General features: G+C 43.2%; 1 protein-coding gene across 1 annotated transcript in view; it reads right to left on the bottom strand.

The window, feature by feature from the left end:
* Positions 1-337: 337 nt before the first annotated feature.
* The window catches only part of LOC114789130 (glypican-1-like), a 61,392-nt gene continuing 36,977 nt past the window's right edge, over positions 338-24,752 (bottom strand). The window contains exons 3-9 of the mRNA XM_028978243.1: positions 14,093-14,472; positions 5,708-5,873; positions 5,008-5,138; positions 3,660-3,788; positions 3,406-3,539; positions 2,883-3,058; positions 338-2,667 (exon numbers count right to left, since the gene is read on the bottom strand). Of these exons, the coding sequence (XP_028834076.1) occupies positions 2,471-2,667; positions 2,883-3,058; positions 3,406-3,539; positions 3,660-3,788; positions 5,008-5,138; positions 5,708-5,873; positions 14,093-14,472 (1,313 nt within the window). The 3' untranslated portion in view covers positions 338-2,470. The remainder of the gene's footprint in view (positions 2,668-2,882; positions 3,059-3,405; positions 3,540-3,659; positions 3,789-5,007; positions 5,139-5,707; positions 5,874-14,092; positions 14,473-24,752) is intronic.

Here is a 24,752-nt window from a genome sequence, read left to right as displayed (position 1 = left end):
TTTTGTATAAAAATCCGAAATCTTTGTCAGGTTCACACTCTTAATATTTGCTTTAATTGCTATTACTATATTTTCCTACAGGTACTGGTATATTTGTAGCAGAGGAAAGTTGAACCAGGACATTATGTTCTGATATAGGGCTTATAAAGGCTATTTGAGTCATTGGCTTCTTCATGTGTGAAGGTAAAGTTCATATAAAAAATATATATTTTAAAGTATGCTGTACATTCATGTGAAATTATGAGGGTGCATGCTAATTACATGACATTGCATATAATGAAATGCATATAATGCATATTGCGTACAATGAAAATGCAAATAATGAGTCTGACACAGATTTTGAAAATCTTGTATGATGTATATAATTGACACAAGGTTCCTGGAACATACAACAGCAATTTGACACATATTTTCAACCTCATCTTCGTGCTCTGTCCTCACAATAAACACAATCTCTCCATTACTGACATTAATAATTATTTTTTCCATAAAACAAGAAAACAGAAGACAGAGAAACAAACAAACAAAAACATTCAAATCAAATCAAATAATGCTTCCCCACCCCCAAATATCGGCACATTTCAGCAACAATCCAGCCACATTCATCATAAGATGGGAGCAGGAAGTGAAGTGGGCCCATGGTTTCTCAAAAACTACCCACCCCCCCCATTCTCAGAATGGACCGGTCCAACTGCTCGTTCTCGTCTGCGTACAGAAATGTGAGCCCCAGATGATGGGCAGAGTATTGATCCCCATTTGTGTGAGGTCATCACGCGGCCGGTGCCGTTCTGTCAGCAGGGAGGCCAACGTGTGCCGTGAAAAAGTGCAGCGTTCCCAATGGGCTTAAGCATATAAACAAAAGGGCAAAATGCGGGATGAAGACTGGGTAAAGGAAAAGGGACAGAGGTTGTGCAAATTGTCAGCTCAGCGGCATTGAGAGGCTGCCGCTGGAGAACTTTTTTTTTTGTTTTTTGTCATTTTCTTTTTCATGTTTTTTAGCCTTGCTAAAATACTGGAAATACTGCATTGAACTGATCCCCAAGCACATAGGCAAGTCCTAGCTCCTGTCATCTAAACGCTACTACATCAAAATAAAGGACAGATCCGTCATTATCGCGCAGCTCCTTGTGTCAGACGCCCGGGCGCGACAGGAAACACATCACTGCTACACAGTCCCTCAATGTGTGCTCCGAATGAGGTCAAAGGGTCATCTGACCTCAATGCAGCTGGACAGTTAACCTGTGCAACTCCAACCAAATCCTCTTCCTAAACATAAGCAAGGACACGACTCATACATGCACACACACACACACACACACACACACACATTCACACAGTTTCCGCCCATTCTGTCTGTCTAAGCTCGATTTCGGTGAACGTCTCTATTCTGCCCGGAATGAGTTACACTGTCAGGCCTTCCTTTCACTAACAATCACAAAACGCTCCTACAACGTTTCAGTACGCTGAAAAAGACTATTTTGTGCATCACAGGGGGGCATTTTCTTAAGGTTGTAGACACTTGACAGACAGAGATAGAGAAGTAACAAGAGAGAATGATTTCTCTTCATAAAAAACACACTTGATCTAACTCTGGTGCGAATCACAGGTATATAAATGTTTTCTGTAAGTGATTTAGCAGTGCAGTGCTTTCTGCTGACTGTGGGGGCGCTGTGGGTCTCGTGTACGGCCTTAGACCCTGTAAAAAAATCCTTCCAGGTTTGGTGCCATACACAAGATTTAGGTTATACTAGATATAAAAAATGAATTTGAAGAACCCACTGGCGACAGGCTGAGCTTTCAGTTCTCTCGGCCGGTACTCCGAAACCGCTACGAGATGTGCCAACATGCCGACATGTTTATATTTAATGTGTGTATTTACACATGGATTACTATGAGTATTTTCCCAGTGTCCACAGAGCAGTCTCGGGCATGGAAGTACTGACAGGACTGGATTGTGACTAGATTGCTTCAGCAAAATTCAATGATTGGGAAACTGCTTTTTTTTCTTTTAAGGAGGCCAATCAAATGTCAATTCCCCTTTTCCCGGTTTCCAATCACAAATGGAGGATCAAACACTCCATAGATATTGAATAAATGCTTTGGACTTTTGACTCACTTTAATAAATAAATTAACCTAAAGCCTTTTAATTGGTGTGGCTATGCACTTCCAATAAATTTCTCTTTAACTTGTCTGAGGTACATATTATATTAGACAACCCAAACACCAGAAATAAAATGAATAGCAAAAAAGACCAGCTCTAGTCGTGCCATATATATTTTTAAAAAGAGACCCCCCCTCCAAATATATATTTTTTTTCATTTTGTCCTTTTTTGGAGACAAAATGAAGTCCATTCATTTGTTTCCTTTCTTGTTTTTTTGGCAAAGTTACTAACCCAGCCCTCATTCTTCCCTCCCCCTCATCCATCCCCCTTCCCAAACTCAGTCCCCATTGATGGTGACACCTGTCAATTATCGCCTAAGCAGGAGTGTGACCAGTGAGATCAGGCAGAATGCGAGGCAAGCCTGGTTCTGGCTTCCTGAGCCTTTCACCACCTCTGGTGGAAGTGGGTAATGGACGGGTCTGTCTGTGCTGGGGATGATGATTTGTTGTCTGCCACACAGTTCGTCGGCACACGCTCCACTTCCTGATCCGCTGACATCATCGCCTGGGGACAGAAAGTTCAAGTACCAAACGTAAGTTACTAATGCACTTCCAGCATTAACCGTACTCTTCTAACTCTTCTAACCAAGTATTAAAAGATTTTAGAATTAACTTGATTTATTTTTCTTCATGTATAATTTTGTATTTCCATTAGTAATATTTAGCAAATAATTGGAATCTGGAATTTTGTCATCCAACTTAGATTTAAACTTCACTCACTGGTGTCCTGGAAGTCCACGTCATTTCCATTGAGAGCGTTTTTCAGACGGTTGGTCATGATCTTGAGCTGCATGATCTGTTGACGGATGATCATGTCGGGCTTTGTGATATCAATCTCCACCTCGGGGTTGTTGATTTGGCTGGCTAGGCCATCTCCCATCACCTCTGGCAGGTACCTGGCAGAAACCCAGAGGAAAGAGGACACGTGTGGTGACATGTGGCGACTACGCTGTACGATGCTGTCTGCAGATCTTTTATCCCCAATCTCCACCTTAAATAGTATGCACATGGCAATCTAGAGCATGTGAAACAACCGCTGCATTAAAAACACATTTCTTGTAAGTTTTGGGAAAATGTGAATCAATTTCTACACATTGATGGGTCTTTCTTTTTCTGTCTATATAATATAAATATTTTTAAACTGTGCCATTAGCGATAGTGTACAGCAGTGTATAAGTTATACACTATCTCTATAAGGCATTATTAGTTACAACATGTTGGAATATCCTAGGTAATTTTTTACCTGCCCATGGTCATGCCATTCCAGCATCCATCTTCCGATCCAGAACCTGTAGCTACTCTATCAGCACACAAGTTGTTGGGAAGCTGCACCCAATATAACATCATGTCTCTGAGCTTCTGTGACACCTCGTCCACCTGAGGGGACCAGAGGAGAGTTCCATCATGAAACAAAAGGTAAAAAGCAGAAATGCTAACTTTCAAGTTATTGTTGCTGAAGGATCATTTGAGGAGGTCCCCACAGATGGTGGCATTTACCAGTTTCTCCAGTTTGGCTGAAGGAGTTGTGCTGATCTCCTCTACTGAGGTCTTGAACTTCTTCATTTTCTCTACTGAAATGACGCTGCCTGCTTCAGTCTCTACAGGGGTGCCACAGGCCTGGAACACCTGAAATGCGATATTTGGTGCTTAAATTCAATTAATGGTGATGTCTGGAGTTCAGCTGTCAAAGAACCAGACACAACCAAGAAGGGAGTCTACTTTCCAACCATCTCCTTCAGGAACCAGATCTCAATCAGAGTGAACACCCATGGAAGATTTTGAACCAAAATCATGTAAGTGGACGACTCCACTTACATGAAAATACAAAATGGTATGGTTTCCCTTGGTAAATTTTCATCTATCTACAAAATTTCACTTCACTGAAAACCTTCCTCCAGACCCTAATCTTATTCATGAGTATGTGATCCAAGAACTGGGATCGCACTCTTATGCGATTTACGGGGAGAGGTAATATTATCCCTTCAATCCTTACAATTCATTCCAACATCTGAAATGTAGATGTAAGTCTGCAGAAAGTCTGGCACAGTGGGACTTTTTTTCAGCAAGGTTTAGTTACTGAAGAACTCACTCGGTGACCAGCATTCTGCCATGGCAATGTGAGGGAGTAAAAGGCAGGCCGACGTGAGAATGTTTGTTCCCGGGCAGGCCATGTGCTGCCAGGCAGTAGGGAATACAGGTCTGCTCTGGCTCAGGCATCCACGGTGGCACAGAGACGCCTTTGTTCTCTGGCATTTGCGTATTTTTCCACCTTCAATAACAGAGGATAAATATTCCATCGCTTTTTAAGCCTGTTTTAATAGCATCATAAAAAGGTTCTTGCTTGTGTGCAATAAATGATCTTACAATAGATCAATGAGAAATTGCTGCTCTCTTTACAAATATGCACATGAAATAGGAGGGAATTGTGGAAAGTAAACCTTGAACAAAGAAGAGCTTAGGTCACGACCATTTTGAATTTCAGGGAACAAAATGTCAAGTTTCAAAAAGAATACCTGCAACCAAGTTCTTCTCCTGTCCCCGTGTAACAAGCCACTTCGTTGCACTAATTAGATTTGCCTCCCGGCTGAAGAATTGGGCTAATTAGCACACCCAGGCGTTTGGAGCATAAGCACTGGGGAGGACGTCTACTTTCTAAACTTGTATTTTCCCCTCCATTTGTGACCTTCTCATGAGGGAGGCCATCCCTTAAACTCTCCTTCAGGACACGCTAAGACTGCCTCTACATCACTTCATTATCCTGACTTTTCCTTCCTCGGAAAAAACTCTCATCATCTCCACGGCAACATTATTGTGATGTGATTCTATGAGATGAGTCTGTGCTGACCTTGGTGTTGAATGTAGCCTGGTTCTCCTGCATGTAGCCGATGGCTTCGGAGATGCGCTGTGGGATGGACAGGATTACGTTGTCTATACTGGGTGGCTGTTTGAAGCGCTGGGACACCTGCAACATGGTGTCTGAGAAAAGGATGAAAAAGGATGGAAAGATGAAATCCAGGAATACCTCAGTTGTCATTCACACAAGTCTACTCTGACCAACCACATAATGTTGTCTCTTCTAGGCATTCTAGTCTCTTCCCATTAGCATTCTGCAACCTATAGATAAATTAACTTCTTGAATGTACTGTATATGGAACAAACTACGTCAGGTAGTCAACTGGACCCTCTAATGTGCCCTAGTGACGTCATGGGCTTAACTCCTTAACTCCAGAGATCAGCACCATAGACAGCTCCAAATAAAAGGTAATGCAACACAATTGTTCATTAGATAAGAACCAGTGTGTGTGTTTAGGCAATGATGATGATTTTATAATGTTTACAGGTTTCATGAAGACAAATGTTATTTATGAACATCCTCTTCACCAAAAATGATTTATTTAAAATGAAACCCGTCCTTATATTCACAGCATAAAACCAGTTCTCGTTTTTTATAAAATGACTCTTGTTGTTGCAGAATTGCCTAATCATTCCACCAATTTCCGAAACAAAAATGCCAGTGATTGGCAGTGGGGCTTGTTGTTCCTCACCTGCCAAGTTCCTCCATTCTGTGTCCAGGTCTGCTTGGTTGGCCAGGCAGCCCTTCATCACATTCTGGCAGTAGTTGGCACACGGTTTGGCAGAGATCATACGATAACAGTGGGGGCAGTAGGTGAGCTTCATGATGGCACGCATGCATTCCTGGCTCAGTGGTACCTGGACAAAAAGGAGGGATTAACAAGATTATGAGAATTCAGAATGCTGTCTATAATAAAAACACTGCTTGACAAGGATTGTGTCTCACACGTTATTACAGCCAGGGACATCGCTGAAAGCCTCTGGAGGAATCAGCAGTGACAGTTGCATTGCTATTATTTCTCCTCAGCAGCACGGAAACAAATGTCATTATACGCAACATTTGCATTGCCGGTGAGGTTCTACAGCACTTTCAGCTTCAATTTTACAGGGGAAAGGTGATTTGCCTTCCCTTCTTCTGCCTCTGTTACTTTGTTACCCTTGAAATGTGCGAAGATGAACTTCAGCTTGTCTGTGTGTGCTCGTGTAGAGAGCATGACGAATGCTGGAGATAAATAGCAAACTACATTACAACTGCGCCATGCTTGCATTACTACAGCTCCATGAGAACGATGTCTCTGTATGTGCCATCTGTCTGTGTGACCTTGGTATAAATCTGCGAACAGGAGACTGTCTCTTAAGCAGCACACTTGCTAACCCGCAGGAGCGAATATTGAGATGTGCATATATTATATTACATATTATATATTTACAACATATTAATGTGCAGAGCCATTAGGGGTTTTAGAACATGTCGATACAGCAATTTATCCAAATATGTTACGATATTTAGCCAGAAAGCATCTTTGACCATGTTCAACATCCGATTTCCCCTTCAACATGCCATTTTGATTGGCCAATGTTAGAAAAATTAGTCTTTAAAGGTGAGATTCCTCATCTGAAATGCCTCTGTCACCTTACTCAAAAGGCAAACCATTTACTTTACATTTACAGCATTATTAAATGCCCCTTCTTCAGAGTGCCTTACAGTCAGTAGTTACTCAGGGACACTTACTCAAGTGTCTTGCTCAGGGCAACAATGGTAGTAAGTGGGGTTTGAACCTGTGACTTTGAGGGCATTTGGTTTAAAGGCAAGTGTGTTACACACCAGGCTTCTAACACCTAAAACACCCAAAATGACCATATTGGTTCTTAGCCTTGAAAATCAATGATTGCATCTGAAACTTTTTTTTTAATTGACCAGTCATGGTAACCTGAACCTGCAGCATTCTGAGCTGCTTTCAGCACACTTTGCAGGGATCGAAACAAGGCTCGACATGAAAATCAATACACTCGATGCAAATCCAATACTGCCGTCCACTACTTAATGGCACAATACTTCCAAAGGGGCTGCGATGGCAGAAATGGTCAATTTGCTCCTTTCTGACCCCAGGTCATAGTTTGAATATTTAATGCAGACGTGACTGGGTGCGCAGAATGTATATAAACAAACACTATTTCTTTTAAAGAGCCAACTGGAGATGGAGGATCCTGAGAGAGTTCAGCACTAAGCCAGTTTGCCAACAGCTAAAAACAAACACTTACAGGCCTTCAACTGCATGCGGGCCTTCATGAATGATGCATCTATTTACAGTGTGGCATGTGCCTTAAAGTTATGTGACCCTTCTGCTGCACTGCATTACCCTACATCCACCTTTTGTGGAGGAAGAGAACATTTTGTTGGAGGCAAAAAAAAAAGCACCACAAAGTCCCAGAAGTACAGGCATCTTTCAGCACATCCGATGGCCCCCTGTTCCCACCCCTGGGGGAGTTCCAGCTTGGTTCATTATCCCTTGATGAGTCAACCCTGTTCAGCCTTAATGAGAAGCAAGGACGGGGGAGTAAAAGGGGAGGGAGGACGCAGAGATAGTCCTAAGACGCAAAGGAAGAACCGGCAGAACTGAAGAATAAAAAAAAATACAGGGATACCCTGAGAGGACAGTGAGGTATCTGGTGAGGTCTCTTGTGTTAAGAGTGGCAGCGGGTTAGAAGCAGCATGCAAGTGACTATAAAGACAACAGGACTGCAGAACACAGTCGAGTATGAAGGAGACAGGGAGAGGGCGAGAGGGGGAGAGGGAAGGAAGCTACAGGCTGTAAATGGAGGTATTACACCACATCAAAGCCCTGGGAGCATCTGTGAGCCATCAGGCCCAGAGGGGACAGGAAGGAAGGGGCCCAGGGGGTTTCATAGAGTACCAGTCATGTCTTCGCACTTCCATATTTTACCTCCAACATAACCACCCGCTGCCCCCATCAGAACTCTGACCACAACGTAGTCCTGGAGAATTACAAGCCCAAACGGTCACAATCTGCTAGGTGACCAATACTACACATGTATAAAGATAAATGGGCAATTTTAAGCAGGCCATTTTTTAACAGACCTGGTGCACTGGTGTAGATGGATGAATGGATGGAAGAATGGACCTATGTAGATAAAAGATGTTTCAAAGTCATTGTGATACATACAAGCACACCACACGGTGCACACAACGAAATGTGTCCTATGCATTTAACCCATTCTCTTAGAGAACTGTGGGCAGCCACGAAAGGCAACCAGGGAGTGGTGTGTGGGGACGGGAGTAAGAGAAACTCAATTCGGGATTATAGGTCAACTTCTGTACCCACTAGGCCTCCAACTGGCCGCAAACTGGCCTGTGTGTCACATCTGAGATTCAAAACTTTATATAAACTGTCAGGATTCTCTTGTGACAAAACAGGACCATGGGTTCCAAATCTGGAAACAGGGAGACATTTTTGTGCTCTGCGTAAAGCAAGATCAGTGATAAGATTGATACAGATACGTGAGATTGCCCGTATTCTTCCAGGGAAGGTGAAGCGGGATATTTAAGGAGCACAGGTGGCACCGGGGAAAATTATTTTAATAAAGCGGGACGTGCCTCATCTGGAGCACCAGCTCCATATTCTACTCTCGAGATGCAGTTACAGCATCTGATGACTCTGTTTAAGTATTTCCAAGACACCGCGATCAGCCATATTTCAATGTTTCAATAGGACCGTGCAAAGGAGACACAAAGTAAATCTTACTTAAGCCGAGCAGTCAAACAAATACCTTGCAGGCCTTCAGTCGTAATATCCCTCAGAGAGTCTCAGATGTTAGGAGGCTGCTTTCTATTGATTTTGTACAAAGACACACACAATCTGCTTAACGGATACAGGTGAAATATTGGCAAATCAATACAAGCAATATGAACCTAGTTTCTGTAAAGGAGGCACGATTAGCTGAGCTAACATCAGGAAAATGAAAGAGCACACACTGCTGAGGATTTCCTTAATTCCTTCATTTTCTTTCACTGTGTACTCTGAGGACCTGAGTATATTTGTCTTTAACAACCTTGTCTTTGTCTTCAACCCATGCACAGGTAGTGCACATCATTTTACAATGCATGAGACATCTAGTATGGATAATGATAAGTCTGGAAGATATGTAGAAGGAGAAGCCACATTTCACAGTTTAATGTTCACTTTTGAGTAATAAAAAAAAAAAACTTTCAAAGGACTTTCAGGTTGACATGAAATCCTGTAAAAATGAACCAACTTCAAGATTGAGGCAATCAGTCCCAGTACAAACTCAATCCCAGTACAAATACCCTGAGCAGAAATGCATGTTATGTTTTAGTAGGAACAATGGAGTTTGTGTTGTCTACAAACCATGGCAGCAAAAAGGAGCTGAGAAGCTCCGGAACATTTTACAGAAAAGGAAATGGTAATATGGTAATTGTAATATAAATGAATATTCTCACAGAAAGGCAGCATTGAAATAGATACTATTCCACTGGAATGTAGAATACTACTTCCCTGGGCCTATGGTTCCCTGGGCCTATGGTTCAATGTAAGTCCACTTAACCCGAGGTCCCCATAGTGCCTTGAAATGTCCTTGCAAAAACCTGCTGAATAGTAGAACAGTTAATCTGCCAGACAGACAAATTCATATGTTTGTGTGTTTTTGCATACGGAAAAAAAATATATATCTAGGCCCTAATGCAATAGCCACATTTATTTTTAATGTGGCACTAGTTTAGCCCGTTTTTACCTCCTTGCATGTTTTCCACTGATCTTCAGGATGCGTCAACCCTCGACTGCTTTTATCACATGTACACACTGTAACGTAGGAGGCCAGCCAGCCTTTATGTAACTCCTTCTGAGCAATTAGTGTAAAAGTATGTCTTTCTTCCTCTCACACCTCCTCCAGACTGGAAAGGGAGGGATGAACGTGGCCTACTTCTGCAACAAATGGAGACGGGGCTTAACGTGCCCTGTAAGCCTGACGCCGACTCGATGAAGAGCAAACCAGGAACTGTGCTAGATCATTCTGTTCTCTGGGTCTCATTCTCCCGTTTCTCTCTGTTTCATCTCCAGTGTCCGAGACCAGCTTTAATTCAAAGAATGGGAATGAAGTGCAGTCACGTTGCTAAATGCCTCTGTTCCCTTCCAAGTGAAATGGTTTCCTTCTGGTAATGCACTTGGAATGGATGCCTGTGGTCGAGTTGCCTGAATCGTCAGATTCGCATGAAATCAAAGTGAGCCAAAGAAAGGACTTCCATCCCTTCATACTGGTCGGGACGAGCAGCAAAAGGCCACAACTAATTTGTCATGTATGCATTAGACTGAGGGTTTCAAATGGAACATTTTTTTTCAAGCCTGAGCATTTCAGAACCCATGAGGTAGACACTCCTTGTGGCATTAGTCAAACTATTAATAGTCACGACCATCTCGTTACAATGAAATCCCAGTTTGAAGTGTGTGGCGAGACGAAAAAAAAAAAAAAAGACAAATGAGATGTAGAGGGGATCTCGAACAGAGCCGAATCTAGAACGCTGAAGGTGACAGATCAGGGAATCGTGCTTTAAGCAGAGTGATGAGTGCCTCTCCAAAAACAGACAGTAGCCTGAGGCTGAGTAGCTTGAAGAGGGAAACGTGGTGATAAGACAAACCAACCCAAGCACAGAGTGAGACCGACCCAGACATGAAATTACACACACACAAACACACACACACACAGATACATTAACAGCACAGATATGCAACTTGGGCAGTACGGATTTCTCACTTTTTTAGTGGCCAGTGTCCATAGCCCAGGGACTCCTGATCTTTACATTGAGGGACAAAAGGTAATACTATAATATAATAAAATTATACATGAAGAAAATATAACGTTTCATGTTTGAGGCTTTACAACAATGATGGCAAAATTTTACTCTTAAGTTTTCTCTCCACAAATAGACAATGGACATAATCTCATGAAGCTGCTTATGATGATGCCAGTTGTTTCAATGAAGAGGTGTGTTTCCAGGCCCCCTTTCCCTCAATTCAAAATAAAGGCTCGGGTCTGAACATTACAGACAGGCCAGCCTCAGGCCATTTCATAAGACCCTGTCCAGGAGGATCAGATCAACCAGGTTTTTCCTGTTGGTCGAGAGCAAACTCACAAATGTCAACGTGAAACACGCTCGCCGAGCAGAGGGGGAAAAAGCGGCTCGCTGGCCTTGTTGGTGGAAGATTGATGGGCCCCTTCAGATTCGGATCATTCCATGAATTTGTGGGCAGCTTTCACTGCAGCTGATAGCTGAATGGGGCTGGGAGCTTTGGAGTAGTCCCTGACCTCATTGAAAGCTGCGGTGGTTGCCAAGGCCCCGGTGCTGCCACACAGATGACATTTAGCAATTTTTGTAAAAGCCACACTAATTACTTACACAGTTCCCCCAGCTGTCCATGCTTTTTTAATGGCGTGTCCCTCTGTGTCCTTCAGCAGTGGCAAAATGGCAGCACTCACAAAACCCAAAGTCAAATATCATGCAGACGAGACAGGCGAGCGAAACAGGAGCTAAAGAAGGGGGCAGCGGACTTATAATCGGAATCAAGGTACCGTCCCCACACACTGCTCCCCGGGCGCCTGTCATGGCCCACCTCTCATTAAGGGTGTAGGTTAAAGGCAGAGGACACATTTTGTTGTGTGCACCATGTGCATCACAATGACAATCACCTGAACCTGAAGGGAGGAACTGTGGGCTGCTGTGAACTGACTATGTCTTATCAGCCTGGCACTGCATGGTGGGAAACAGCATGCCGGTCCCCTGGATAGCTCAAGCGCTCTGTGATGAGGAATAGAAATGTCTGCTTAACGTGTTAATCCCAGGGAGTTCACTTCCCAATCATCCTCCCGTTCCATGCAGTCTGTGAGGAGCTTTAAACAGTTCATTCCTGGGACTGCTCTGTGGGTTAAGTACATGAATGATAAGTTGGACTTCCATCCTCTTCAAGTCAGGCATTTGTGCGCAAAGCTCTGCTATTCACACTTCATAGATCATATTATTCACATGAATTCCATATACTATACATATGAAGGGTGGAGCTCCATGTTCTTGTACACAATGGTAGTAAGTGGGGTTTGAACCTGTGACCATCATAGACGAGTAAGGTACCCACAAGCAAGTTAACTGCTTAGTCCCATTACTCAGGGTCATTGCACTTACACCTACGGCCAATTTATGGTCACCATTCCACCTTGCGTACATGCCTTAGGGTGGAAGGAGGTGTGTAAAAATAAAAAAAATATTGGCAAAAACAGCACAGCCTAAACACGTATTCAACAATGATGTTAATAATGAGGGCTTGATCTCTTTAATGACCCATGATCTCTTTCATCATGAAAATACTAATGAAAATATTAATGATGGTAACTCTGCACAGCCTTAAAGAATACTTTATGGAAATTAATGGAAGAATTTAGTGGCAACTGAATGCAAGTCTTTTTGCAGAATATGCAGAAATAAACTTGAATGTAGTCATGATGTTACATAAATTCTAACAGCGTTACAGACATACTGAGGCTAATATGGTAACCATGATGTTCTGAGTACAACTGGACACCTCAGGAGGAATAAAAGGGATCTTGGCAGCATTGGCAGGGTGTAAAGCGAACCCTGCAGCTCTGTTATCAGGCCTGCGTTACAGATCGGCTGTTGAGCAGGATGGGCTCATCTCTCACAGCGACACTAACTGCTGCAGCGTAGGCTGATTGCTGCCTTCCCTGGGCCTGAGCTTCTACTTTTCTTCCTCAGAACTTCAATCTCCTTCCCAAGACAGGGGCTCTGCAAAACTGTGACTCCTCATGAGTCTCCTCTTCTTTCAGTTAGGGAGTGAAAAAAGCGACTATGCATCAATTCCCCAGTTTATATGCATCACTGGAAAGAAATGCATATCTATAGCAAGGACCTGACAACCACCTGAAGAATTGGTTTACTGTTGGTCCAACCTCACTGAAGAATCAACTCCACAAAATCTCTAAAGGTATCCTGTGCTGTTAACAGTAGATCCCTGAGTAACAGTAGATCCCTTCAGTTGGAAGGTGGTCTAAGGTAAACCTGATTTCATCAGACAAGGGTATTTTTTACCCCATTATTCAATGATGCAGTTTGTCCACTTTTCCAGTACAAGCTTACTTCAGCTGCCAGCTGGTGGTCAGTGGTGGTCTAGCAGGAAAGGAAGCGGAACCGTAATCGGAAGGTTGTGTGTTCAAATCCCAAACCGCCAAGGTGCCACTGAGGTCCCCACATACTGCTCCACCATCAGCCTTTCATTTACATTTACATTTACATTTACATTTACATTTACATTTACATTTACGGCCTTATCCAGAGCGACTTACAACGTGCTTTCAAGTTACCATCAATGAAGTGATCAATTCCGGTTCACTAGGACCCCAACTATGAATACAACCTTTTTATTCACTCTGTTGTAGATTCTGTACACAAGTTCAACAATAAGAAAAGTTACAAGTTAATCTAAATATTCTTTAAAGAGGAAGGTCTTGAGCTGTCATTTGAAAATACTTTCATGAGCTTTCATGGCTGCTCACTGCTCACAGAGACTACATTTCACTGTGTGCACTGGCTGCTGTGCTGTCGTGTGTCATGTGAGAACTAATCACTTTCACTTGCTTTTAATTGGTATGTATATATGTGAACTGTGTGTTTGGTGTGGTGCATACAATGGTGAAAACAGAGCACCAGGCTGCATGAAAGTGAAGTAATTGTCATTGTAAAACACAGCACAGCACACCGTGACACGAGGAAATGTGTTCTCTGCTTTTAACCTAGCAGTGTGTGGGGATGGTGCTTTTGCTCAGTGGCAACTGAATGGCACCATGGCAGATCGGGATTCGAACCGGCAACCTTCTGGCCTTTCCTTAACCGCTAGGTCACCACTGCCTCAACCGTGGAACACATGAATGATGAAGACCAAAGAGAAGAGGAGCAGAATGGACAAATGAGGCTGGATAAGGTGAGAGAGAAAAGGACAAACAAATGCAGATAGATTAAAGAAAGATGAAGGCCTCACCTGCGAGACTTTGCGGACCACCTCTCCGCTTATCACCAGCCCTTGGACAAAGGTGCGTGCTGCCACGAAGCCATGTGTGACCTTGATATTGAAATCCCGCGGCACGTCACCGAACGGCCGCAACGTCTCTGATTGCTTGGCCACGCACTCCAGGTACTCGTCCTCAATGACGTACTGCGTGTTGGTGGCCTTGAACAGTCGCTCCAGGAGCCGCGCCCAGAAATCGTTAAGCCCCTCCTCCAGGTTGATATTGGAGCCACGGTAGTAGTGCCGCAGGTCAGAGTAAAGCTGCTTTAGCACAGGAACGTTTGGCTGGAACATCGGCCCCAGCGATGACTGCAGGGTGCCCTCTGATTTGCCCAGAAGCTCCAGAATGTAGTCTACACACATCCAAAGAAAAAGAATGTTATGTTAAAAGAGGGTAAAAACAGGTACAAAAGCAGGTACAAGTCAAGCTGGTTTTACTCTTTGGTGTAAGACAACGAACAAAATCAATAATTGTGTTCGCTGGTGACAGCTCACATTGCAGGTGACATCTGTCCCAACCAATTTATCTTGTCAACTGATCCGATTGTGAGATCGGCCCATTGGACAATTCTGTCTCTAAACAAGACTCCCCCCTCCCCAAACAATGTGGTGGTGCCCTGGGTCACAGACAAGAGTACACTAAATGAACACAGGTTTTGTTCCTGGCACAGGCATATTTAAAGACGACAATGCCAGGTACATTTATCAGCCTCTAATTGTGAAAGAGCGGTTCAGGAAGCACAATGCATCATTTACACACATGGATTGGCCACCGTCCTGACCTTTAAAACTTCACACGGTGTTTGCACTCAGCCGACATCAGCACAGAATCTTGGAAAAAAAATCTCTGGACTTTTTGGAGAGGCCAACAGTGTATTTCAGAAGCATCTTAAATAATTTCCAGTTCGTTAGGACAACATAGTCTTTTTGACAAGGAGATTCCCAGTCACTTGACTCTAGGTACTTAATATATTATAAGAGAAATAGAGAAACTTCAATTAATAAACCCAACAAATATATATAGTCCTGGCCAAAAGATTTGAGAATGACACAAATACTGGTTTTCTTCAGTGTTTTTAGATGTTTTTGTCAGTTTTTTTGTGTTCATGACAGGATCACTGAAACGGTCTCAGCAGGTCCTTTTGCAGCAGGGCTGAAATGCAGTGGAAATGTTTTTTGCGATTAAGTTCATTTTCATGGCAGAGAGGGACTTTGCAGTTCATCTGATCACCCTTCATAACATGCTGGAGTATATGCAAATTGACACAATATAAACAGAAGCCGCAAACTTTGTGAAAGGCAGTATTTGTGTCATTCTCAAACCTTTGGCCACAACTACACAGAATTCAACTCAGTTTGAAATGTTCTCATTAAAAGGAAAAAAAAGATCCTGCGATCCAGAGGCGGAGCTCTCAGAAAGCCCCCAAATTCTTCCCACCGAGTAACCTGAGAATTGCAAGACTGACTCACTCTCTCATCCGAGCGGCTAATGTGGCTGGACGTGTGGTGGTTTTTTGGTACTCAGCCTGCACATGATTTCCGAGTTTGGGAATAAAATGAAAGGGAATAGTGATTTCTTATTCTTCCCTGCCCAAATCCCCTTAGCAACGAAACAGGGTGGGTTTCTGCGGCAGAAGCGAGGCGTTCCCGCCTTCTGTAGAATTTCGTGTTATCTGCCATCAGGGAATAGAGAAGACTTTTTACCCTTGAGGAATGACTGCCCCTCTCATCTTCGGGCTTCAGTTTTTTTTTGGTTTGGTTTTTGGCGAGACTGCAAGCATTTTAAAAAGTTCCTGGTAATGATGGGAAGGACAATGAACTGCTTACCTTTCAAAAGCAACCCATCTCCACCCATCTGTCCATCCATCCACCTTATTTACAGGCACATAAATCACCGCCGAGCAGCTTGCCAGCAAAAATCTGCTTGGTCAACCTCCCCCAACTGGCCAGAAATAAACACACAGACGTCCGAGACGCTGGCCACGCTGCCCCCGAATCATTGAACCTACTCGTCACAGTAGCGGCTTTAATCTGCCAAACCGTGTATCTGTCACCACTCGACTGGCAAACCAGACAGTCACCCTGTCACCGACTTGGCTTCGGAATGTGGGTGAGGAAGCTCCATTCAGTGTTGAATGTGACATTATAGAACACACTGGTGTCGTAACTCACAGTGACTTATCCGCAACAGGGCACACCAATCTAACGCCTGTTACCAGCACGGAACGTCTGCTCAAGGAAAACTTCTAGAACGTCTAGAAAAGATTTGGCAGACAAGTTAATTCACACCATTGCAAACAAACCCTGGACTCGCACTTTAAATATCACAAATGTTAACCTTTTTAAACTCCCAGGTTCAGCAAGAGGCATTTCCTCCACGCAGTTAATTGCCCGTTCCCATGGCAATTTGTTATTGCCGATGTGATTTGGTAAAGGGCAGGCATCGTGTAATGCTGATCATTAGCATAGCGTGAACACACAGGCCAGCTCTGGGCATACAAAACCAGCCCAACCTTATGAATTCTGTGCAACCTTGCATGTTTGACCCATCTGACCAGTAGGAGTGCACACCGGATGGAAAGTTGTAGTTCATTTGCCAGTCCCTTTAGTAAAGAGCTGTCAAGCGTTGTTGTAATTAATTTAAACCTCATGCAACGTCTGATAATGTATTAAAAATGTAACTGATCGCTGATCAGGCACAGTCCACCCAAGGACAGCACCATACTGACCTGAGCAGCACTGTAGACATGCACCCGCAAATCAGGCCGATAGAGCAAATGTCACCCAGACCAACAAAAACAGCTGAGGACACAACCATGCAACCGCAATTTCATACATTTGTTTGCAAAACCTCTTCAAACAATGAAACATTCATTTTTTAAAAATCTGAATATCAGAATCAGAACAAGTACAATGACATTAGGTGCTTTTCACCATCTAAAAAAAACGCACTATTTAATGAACATACATTTCTGTAATTATTATGAATATTATAAAAACAAACGACATTTGAACACCAAACTCCATTAACATAATTACAAAGTAATTAGTGCTGATGCATTGCACAAGACTGTGTGTCGTGTGTCGTGTGTGTGTCTGTGTCTGTGAGTGTCTACATCCAAAGAGTAAATCTGGTTGAAATATTCATTAATGGTGACCATGATCATGATCCATAATCCCAAGGGCGTGACCAGTTCTGTTGTCAGTGTGTGTTCCTTGGGTGTAACCAGCGCTGTGTGTGTATGTGTGTGTATGTGTGTGTGTGTGTGTGTGTGTGTGTGTGTGTGTGTGTGTGTAAATTCCAAGGAATACCACTCTAACCAGTGCAGTTACTGTCCCTGAAGGTCAGAGCAGATGCTGACTGCACAGAATTTTCTGCCACCAGGCTGCTGTGACAGAAGTTATAAAAGCAGAGTCGTGCCATGTTAAAACAAAAATGACCATCTTTACGTGTTTTTGTTGCATTCCGTACAAATGATCTGGGCAAATCATCATTCCAGCAGTCTATTATGACAGTTCTTCTGTTCTGGCACTCCCAGTGACACTAGACTGCCCTAAAAAACACCCAGGGGACTGCAGAGCACAGCAGCTTCACTAAATGTGCCTCTCACTCCACCCCCAGTCAGCGCCCTCGCCACATGACAGTGAAAACAAGACAAACAACTCCTGCAGCTTGTTAGCTGCCCCCTGCGCCTGTTCAACTGCCCTTAATTCTGACTCACACGCACACACACACACACACACACACACACACACACACAAACGGCATACAGCAGTCTGAGAAAAAATTAATTGCAGTAAGATTAGGTATCATCTGTATCAGTCATACTGTTACTGTTACATTTGAAATGTGTTACATCATATCCAAGTTATTTCCAATATGGCTTTTTGGTTGAAGTACAAGAACTCTGGGAGGTTCCATATTTTAGGATCCTTTTAAATATTAAACCTGCTACCTGAATAGTGGAGCTTGAACTACTTAATTAAATAGTTAAATGTTAATGTAAGTGAACATTAAACATTTCAGTAGACTCCTGGCTCTGCTATACTGTGAATTTAAGAAAAAATAAAACAGATTAAATGGAGCCCTAGATAAATAAATGTGTATTTCAGCATGCATATTCTACCAATCTGGCAACAATTCCCAATCTGGGAATATCTAAATAAACAGTAAACCGACTGCCATTAAACATCCTACAGCTTCTGACTGTAACCTGCACTTCACTTTAAGAAGTGCTGCCATCGTTCCACTGGTATTCCTATTTCAGTTGTCTGCCACACTTCCTCATTAGCTAGAGCGCCAGGACTTGACAGAATTAAACCCATATGGGTTCTAGCATCAGCACTTTATTTGGTGTTACAGTTCCTGCCACTGTGTGTAAATGAATACTAATGAAGGTTTCTGGCTTCCCCAATTAGAGAGGGCACGGGGCAGCGCATGTCTGTATGAATAAGTTGTGTGGGGACCAATCGGGGCGGTTTCTCAGGCACTGAGGACACCAGACTCCCTCATTTGTCTCCACTCCTGCCAGTACTGCTGTAAGGTCGCCTCGGTGCAATGTTAAGCCTAGCAAGCCAGCTGGGTTCGCATTGACAGGGCGCTCCCTCGCTAATGCACTCTGGGACTCGCACTCAGAACCAAACTGTCTAAAGGCTGTCTAGACTACAAACACACCGTCCCGTCGTACTCGGGGTTAACTGTACGGATCCTGACAGGGACTAATATACTCTCCACTTGTTATTTCCTGTAGCCTCGTTTGGGGGAAAAAATGCAACAGGCAGTTTTAGAAATCATCCATCTGCGTTACACACTGCACCTCGATCCACCGGCAGTACACGACAGAGCGAAAAAGCTTCAAATAGCGAGACAACTTGAAGTCGAATGAAGCCATAACAACTTTGGGTCCCACGTCTACGTTATGCCAGGACTCAAACTCAAGGATTCTTCATGGTTTGGAACTTCCCTTATATCTTGCCTTGCTATTCCCTCATGCAGTGGTGGCCTAACAGGTCCTCCAGAACCTACAAGGTGCCACGAGGTCCCGTTAAACAAAGTTTCGTCCCCACACACTGCTCCGCTGGCTACTTTTCATGGCTGCCCACTGCCCACCATGGGTGATGGTTAAATGCAGAGGACACATTTCACTGTGTCCTTTCACAATGACAATCACTTCAATTTCACTTTCATTACCTTAAGTGTGTTTACCTGTGTTTCTGTACATAAATGCCTACCAATAATGTGTTGAGCTAAATCCGGTCCACATTAATTGGTTTTGGTGACTTCAAGCATTGACCATTAATGCTTTGCCATAAATATAAATGTAGAATATTTAGACTTAGATCATATATTAGTGTCTTTGCGTTTATGCTGACAAAATTGCTGTTCCATAAGCTCTTCCTGCCCTGTCAGAGATGGATTCATCTTGCTGTCTTTTAAATTCATTCTCTCCACCGTATGCATACATTGAAAGACATTAATGGGGCTGGAGCCAGTAGACCAGTTGGTTCTTATGTATATGGACAGGATTAATGATGGAGAAGAAGTGGTCTGTCTATTCTGATCCGCACTGAAGCATGCAGCTAAAATGCAGCAACTTTTGTTGTTGTCTCCTTTTTCTTTCTTTTGCTGACGCTGTCGGTTCATCTTCAGTCCAGCATGGACGCGTCTGCAGCAGATGGCTCTCCTGTTTTCCCACTCACTCAACTAGCCATATCCTGTTTAGAAACGGCTTCTCAGCAGTTCACCAACACGTTTAACTGTACAAGAATTAATCATGGGAATGTGAACAATTGGATACAGGCTTCGCTTTGTGCAGTAACCATCAAATCAAAATGAATAATAACTGATTGCTTTCAGGGTAAATGAAGGAGTAACTTTCATCTTAAACACTTCTCATTGTTAAAAAGATCAGAAGATCCACATACTAGAAAGAATAAAGTATAGTTGTGTAAAGAGCAAACCATTATGCAACATAGTTACATTTATTCCAATTACCTGTACAGAAATGACCTTTTTTGGTGTGTTTAGCCAGCAGCAAATGTTCCAAGAACAAATCACTAGGCGGAAAATGTGCGGGATGTGCTCATGTTTACTGTACAGATCCTGATTCCTAGGGGGGGTGTTCAGGTTTACTGTACTGATCCTGATTCCAAAGGGGGGGGGTGTTCAGGTTTACTGTACGGATCCTGATTCCAAAGGGGGGGGGGGGGGGGGGGGGGGGTGTTCAGGTTTACTGTACGGATCCTGATTCCAAGGGGGGGGTTCCGGTTTACTGTATGGATCCTGATTCCAGGGGGGGTCTGCTCAGGTTTACTGTACAGATCCTAATTCCGAGGGGGTGTTCTCAAGTTTACTGTACGCATCCAGACTCAGAGGGAATGTGCGCCGGTTCTGTATTCCGGACCAGAGTTTGTATTGTGTGGATTACCTGAGTGTGTTTACCTGTTGTATCTAGGATAAAAGCACCCTGTTTCTGCCCTGTCGCTGCCCGGTCATTGTATGTATCTCCCTGTCTATGTGTATTTGTACTATTTGTGCATTGCTGTGTATTGTCTTTGTACCTTGTTGTTTAGTTAACCCCTGTCTTGTAAAATCAAGTGAAAGAGTCCTGCCATCTCTGCCATGTAACCCTCATTATGACACCAAAATAAAATATTGACTCATATTTATCATATATTCACATTCATTAAATTTTACTTTAGATAACATCCAGCTGTGAGATGGAGGATTCCTGTTATCTTAGGCTTGAATTCGTAACACTGGATACATTTCAGATCCATTTTTTTTTACTCGATTGCAATACAATTCTGATTTGCCTCATTGCAGTGTAAAGAGTTAAATCATGCATGGATTCAAATTTTTTTAAGGGTCTGATCCCTCATTCATATATGGAAATCAATCACATATGAACCATATCAGTGCAAACAGGCAGATTGTATATCCCCACACAATGCATTTCATACTTCATTAAAGTGAAAGAATATGCAGGATTGAAATGTTCCAACATCCAATGCATAAGCAGAAATTTCAACAAGCAACCGACAGCCAAACTGAAATCCACGTATGTTTAGAAGCCTTACACATCCTTATTAATAAAAATGTCAAATAAGCCCTGTTAGATTTCACTTTATTTTATAAACTGATTGAACCATGTAGGACTCGTTCTGTCCACTGTCCACCAAACAGGGGCAGAGAACGTAGCGTATAGCTACTGATGAGCCGCATCAGGTCTGCAGTAAAAACACAAATTTACAATCTCACACAATGCAGCTCTTCAGCAGGCTGTATAAAACAGCTGGCTTGTGGAAATGGGCCTATAAACCTTTACTAACGTATTCACTTTTTAACAACTGCTTCTGCCACGCTGCTACAGCGCTACAGTCCCCCTGGGCTTCCATAAAACAGATAAAGAACGATCGGCTCGGAGCCACAGAGAAGACAGCGACTGCTCATTTCGCTTCCGCGTGACAGCCGGGTCCCCGTCACACTCCTGTGGCAGTGAGTGGCGGCGTGAAAAGCGCAGTGAGTGTCTGGGTGAAGGCTGCAGAGGCCAGATGGGCTTTGCATTTCAAAAATCCCTGCTTCTGTCACGCTCGACCAAAAAACAAAAAAAAAAAAACTCTTTTTCATTTTCTGAAACTCGCAGATAATGTTCGCAAGCACGTCAGCTAAAATTCAGACGGGTAAAAATATAACTGTGTGGGCTGCTGTGAAAAGTCATGATGAAGTGAATGGATGGCTGCGCGTGTGGTGGGCAAAAGGTGCAGCATGTGGGAGAGAATTCATTACGCTGAAGTGCACTGAGTGCCATGCGCTCATCTGAAACCTTAAAGATCCTTCAAAAGGGTTCATATCGAACCGAATAAACTACAGTGGAGCCAGATGCATACATATACATGCATGGTACAAATTGTTTTACAATAATACAGACCCACATCCTGTTGCTGTGGATAAAGACAGTGGTCGCCAGACACAGCAAAACGTATTACATTTTAGAATGAAGAGTTATACAGAATCAGGCCAGAAACAGAGGAAACAGTAAGAATGTGAAGCAAGCAACAGAGGACAGAGGGGGGTCTTCTGATTTCTCACACGCACGGTGATAAACCTTGGATGTGGTTTATGTATGTATTTTAAGGAAGCCGCCCCGTATTCAAAAGGTTGGCGGTTCAAATCCCGAACCACCAAGGTGCCAGTAATGTGGCACTGAGCAAAGCACTGCCCACCAAGGGTGATGGTTAAAGTCAGAGGACACATTTCGTTGTGTCACCGTGTGCTGCGCTGCAGCGTTTCACAATGACAATCCCTTCACTTTCACATTGTCATGTGTTCGTGTCCAGTGGAAAGCTCTGTGTGCCTACCAAACAATGCAGAACTGATTCTAATTTTAAAAATGAACAATGTACAAACATCTACAGATTCCAAAAAAAGGATTTCAGAGACTTTCAGAACAATGGCATCATACAATATATCCACTCTATTGTGGAATCATAGAATCATAATGTGAGGGGAGAGGAGAGGAAAAACTGAGAAGTAAAATTCCTTGATATGATGCCGAATTCATCTGGAGCAAGTGGCCTACAGAATGATACAGCATTAGAGTGACAACCGCTACATGAGGTCACATGTGGTTATCACGGCAGTGTGGTATCATGAGGGACATTTGAAGCGAAATTTGAAGTGTGCTCGCCCACTATTCTCCATGCGTGAGGCGAGGGCGGCGGGGTAAGGAAAACGTGAACACCAGCTTCTTTAATCATCTGCAGAATTAAAGAGGCTAGCGTACCCCGACTCTACTGCTGACGCGTGTTTTGCCTGTACCCGACTCTTGTCAAAAAATAAGCCTTTGCTGTCACTGCAAAAACCGTCGGCGGGTTTGTGGAACAGGCCGGAAATCATCACACATTTTGTTAAACATGTCTGACGCTTTTGGTTGGAGGTCTTGAGCCTTATTTTTAGGCTCCTGTGTTTCTTTTTTTTTTTTTTATCATGTGACATAAAAAGACCATTTAAAAGGTGTACTAAGTACTAACCTTTTTACAGTATAACATTTTTTATAACATTCACTCTACTAATATACAATAACTACATTAAACTAGACTATTCTCATAGGATATTTGAACTTGATCTTTTGATGACACATTTTCTTCCAGGAGGACGATGCCCTTACACACAGCGCATGTCCCTCAATGGTTGTCCTGACCTTCACTCAGGAGCTATCAGCATGCCTATGGGCTGATGTTCACCACCATGCAGATGACAGATATAGAGAAGGAGCAAGTTTTGATAAGAACGCCGTGTTTAAACCTGGCCAGAAACACCGAAACGCTGGATTAAAATGTCAGGTAGATTCAGGGTCTCATTAGCCAGCTAGTCTCCTTTCTAACGCCTCCCTTACAGCGAATCACTGCGACTGTCAGAAAGTGAGAACAGACTTTGTGTGGGACTTAGAAGCATCGCAACACTGCAGCTCTAAAGTTTTTTTGTTGTTTTTTTTTTCCAAACGAATCTTCTGCTTTCGTCACCTCGCTTATCAGGATTTCACGATGCCAGACGACCGGCTGAGACCTTTTAAGAAGCATTTAGAAATCATTACAGGGAAAATGCAGATGGTGGCTACTGAGGGCGATCAGCCCATCAGCTCTAGCCTTCCTTCCCACCTCCTCTCCCCTCGTGTCTCCTGTTACACAGCCATACACAGTGATGTCCTTCTTCCACATTACATCACTGTCAGAGTTGACCCACACCCCCACCAGAGCAGGAAATGAAACTTTGAAAATGAATCAAGCATTTGATCTAATTGGAAATATTTCCCTGCCAATCTAACCGTACTTCTGCGTGCCGCTCAGGGCATTTTAATGTGGTCAGTTAAATTACAAGCTGATTGGAAATTACGGTTCAGTTGTTCCGAGAATAAACTTTCAATTTTATCAATTTTATTTAGATTAGACTTGGCTACTGAATAACACTCAACACAACAGCACAACATTAATAATAACCACCTATTTCAATTTTTTTTTAATTATAAGCACTTCTCTTGATGGCTGTAACCAGTCTTGTCAGACAGGAAACAGTACACCCCTCAATGAGGATGGAATCCAGCATGTACCTCACATCGGCTCGCCTGCTCAAAATAAACCCAATATTAATATTACCCCTGGCTCCCTGCTGCGAGAGGCAAGATTGTGCTCTTTATGATGGCGCTGACAATGCAGCACACTACCTTCTTTGCTAGTGCAAGGTAACGGTGAAACAGGAAAGAAACACGGCCGTAAAGATGTTTGCAAATGTCACGTGTGTAACCCATTATGCAAACGTAGCACAAACTAAGTTCATCGCTTTATTCAATTTTCCCGTTGCATTGCATGAAATTCATGAGCACCAACATAATCTTGCCATTTAATTTGATTTATTTTGGTGTTATACGCGTGCACGGTTTCGGCTCTCGCGTGGATGGTCTCGTTCGTCTTTTGGCTGCAGGTTCACGAGAATCTTACACAAGAAAAGAAGGTAGTGGGCATCCAGAGAATATTAAGAGACTGTGGTGAGCGACTTTCTGTTTTGGCTGGTAATGTTACATACCATGCAACCTATGGTCTTGGCTGGGTTTGTGGAGATGACTGAAACCTTTAG

The sequence above is a fragment of the Denticeps clupeoides genome, chromosome 4 (assembly GCF_900700375.1).
Source record: "Denticeps clupeoides chromosome 4, fDenClu1.1, whole genome shotgun sequence".
Lineage (NCBI taxonomy): Eukaryota > Metazoa > Chordata > Actinopteri > Clupeiformes > Denticipitidae > Denticeps > Denticeps clupeoides.
The sequence above is the reverse complement of the archived record's forward strand: the minus strand, read 5'-3'. Positions and strand labels throughout refer to the sequence as shown.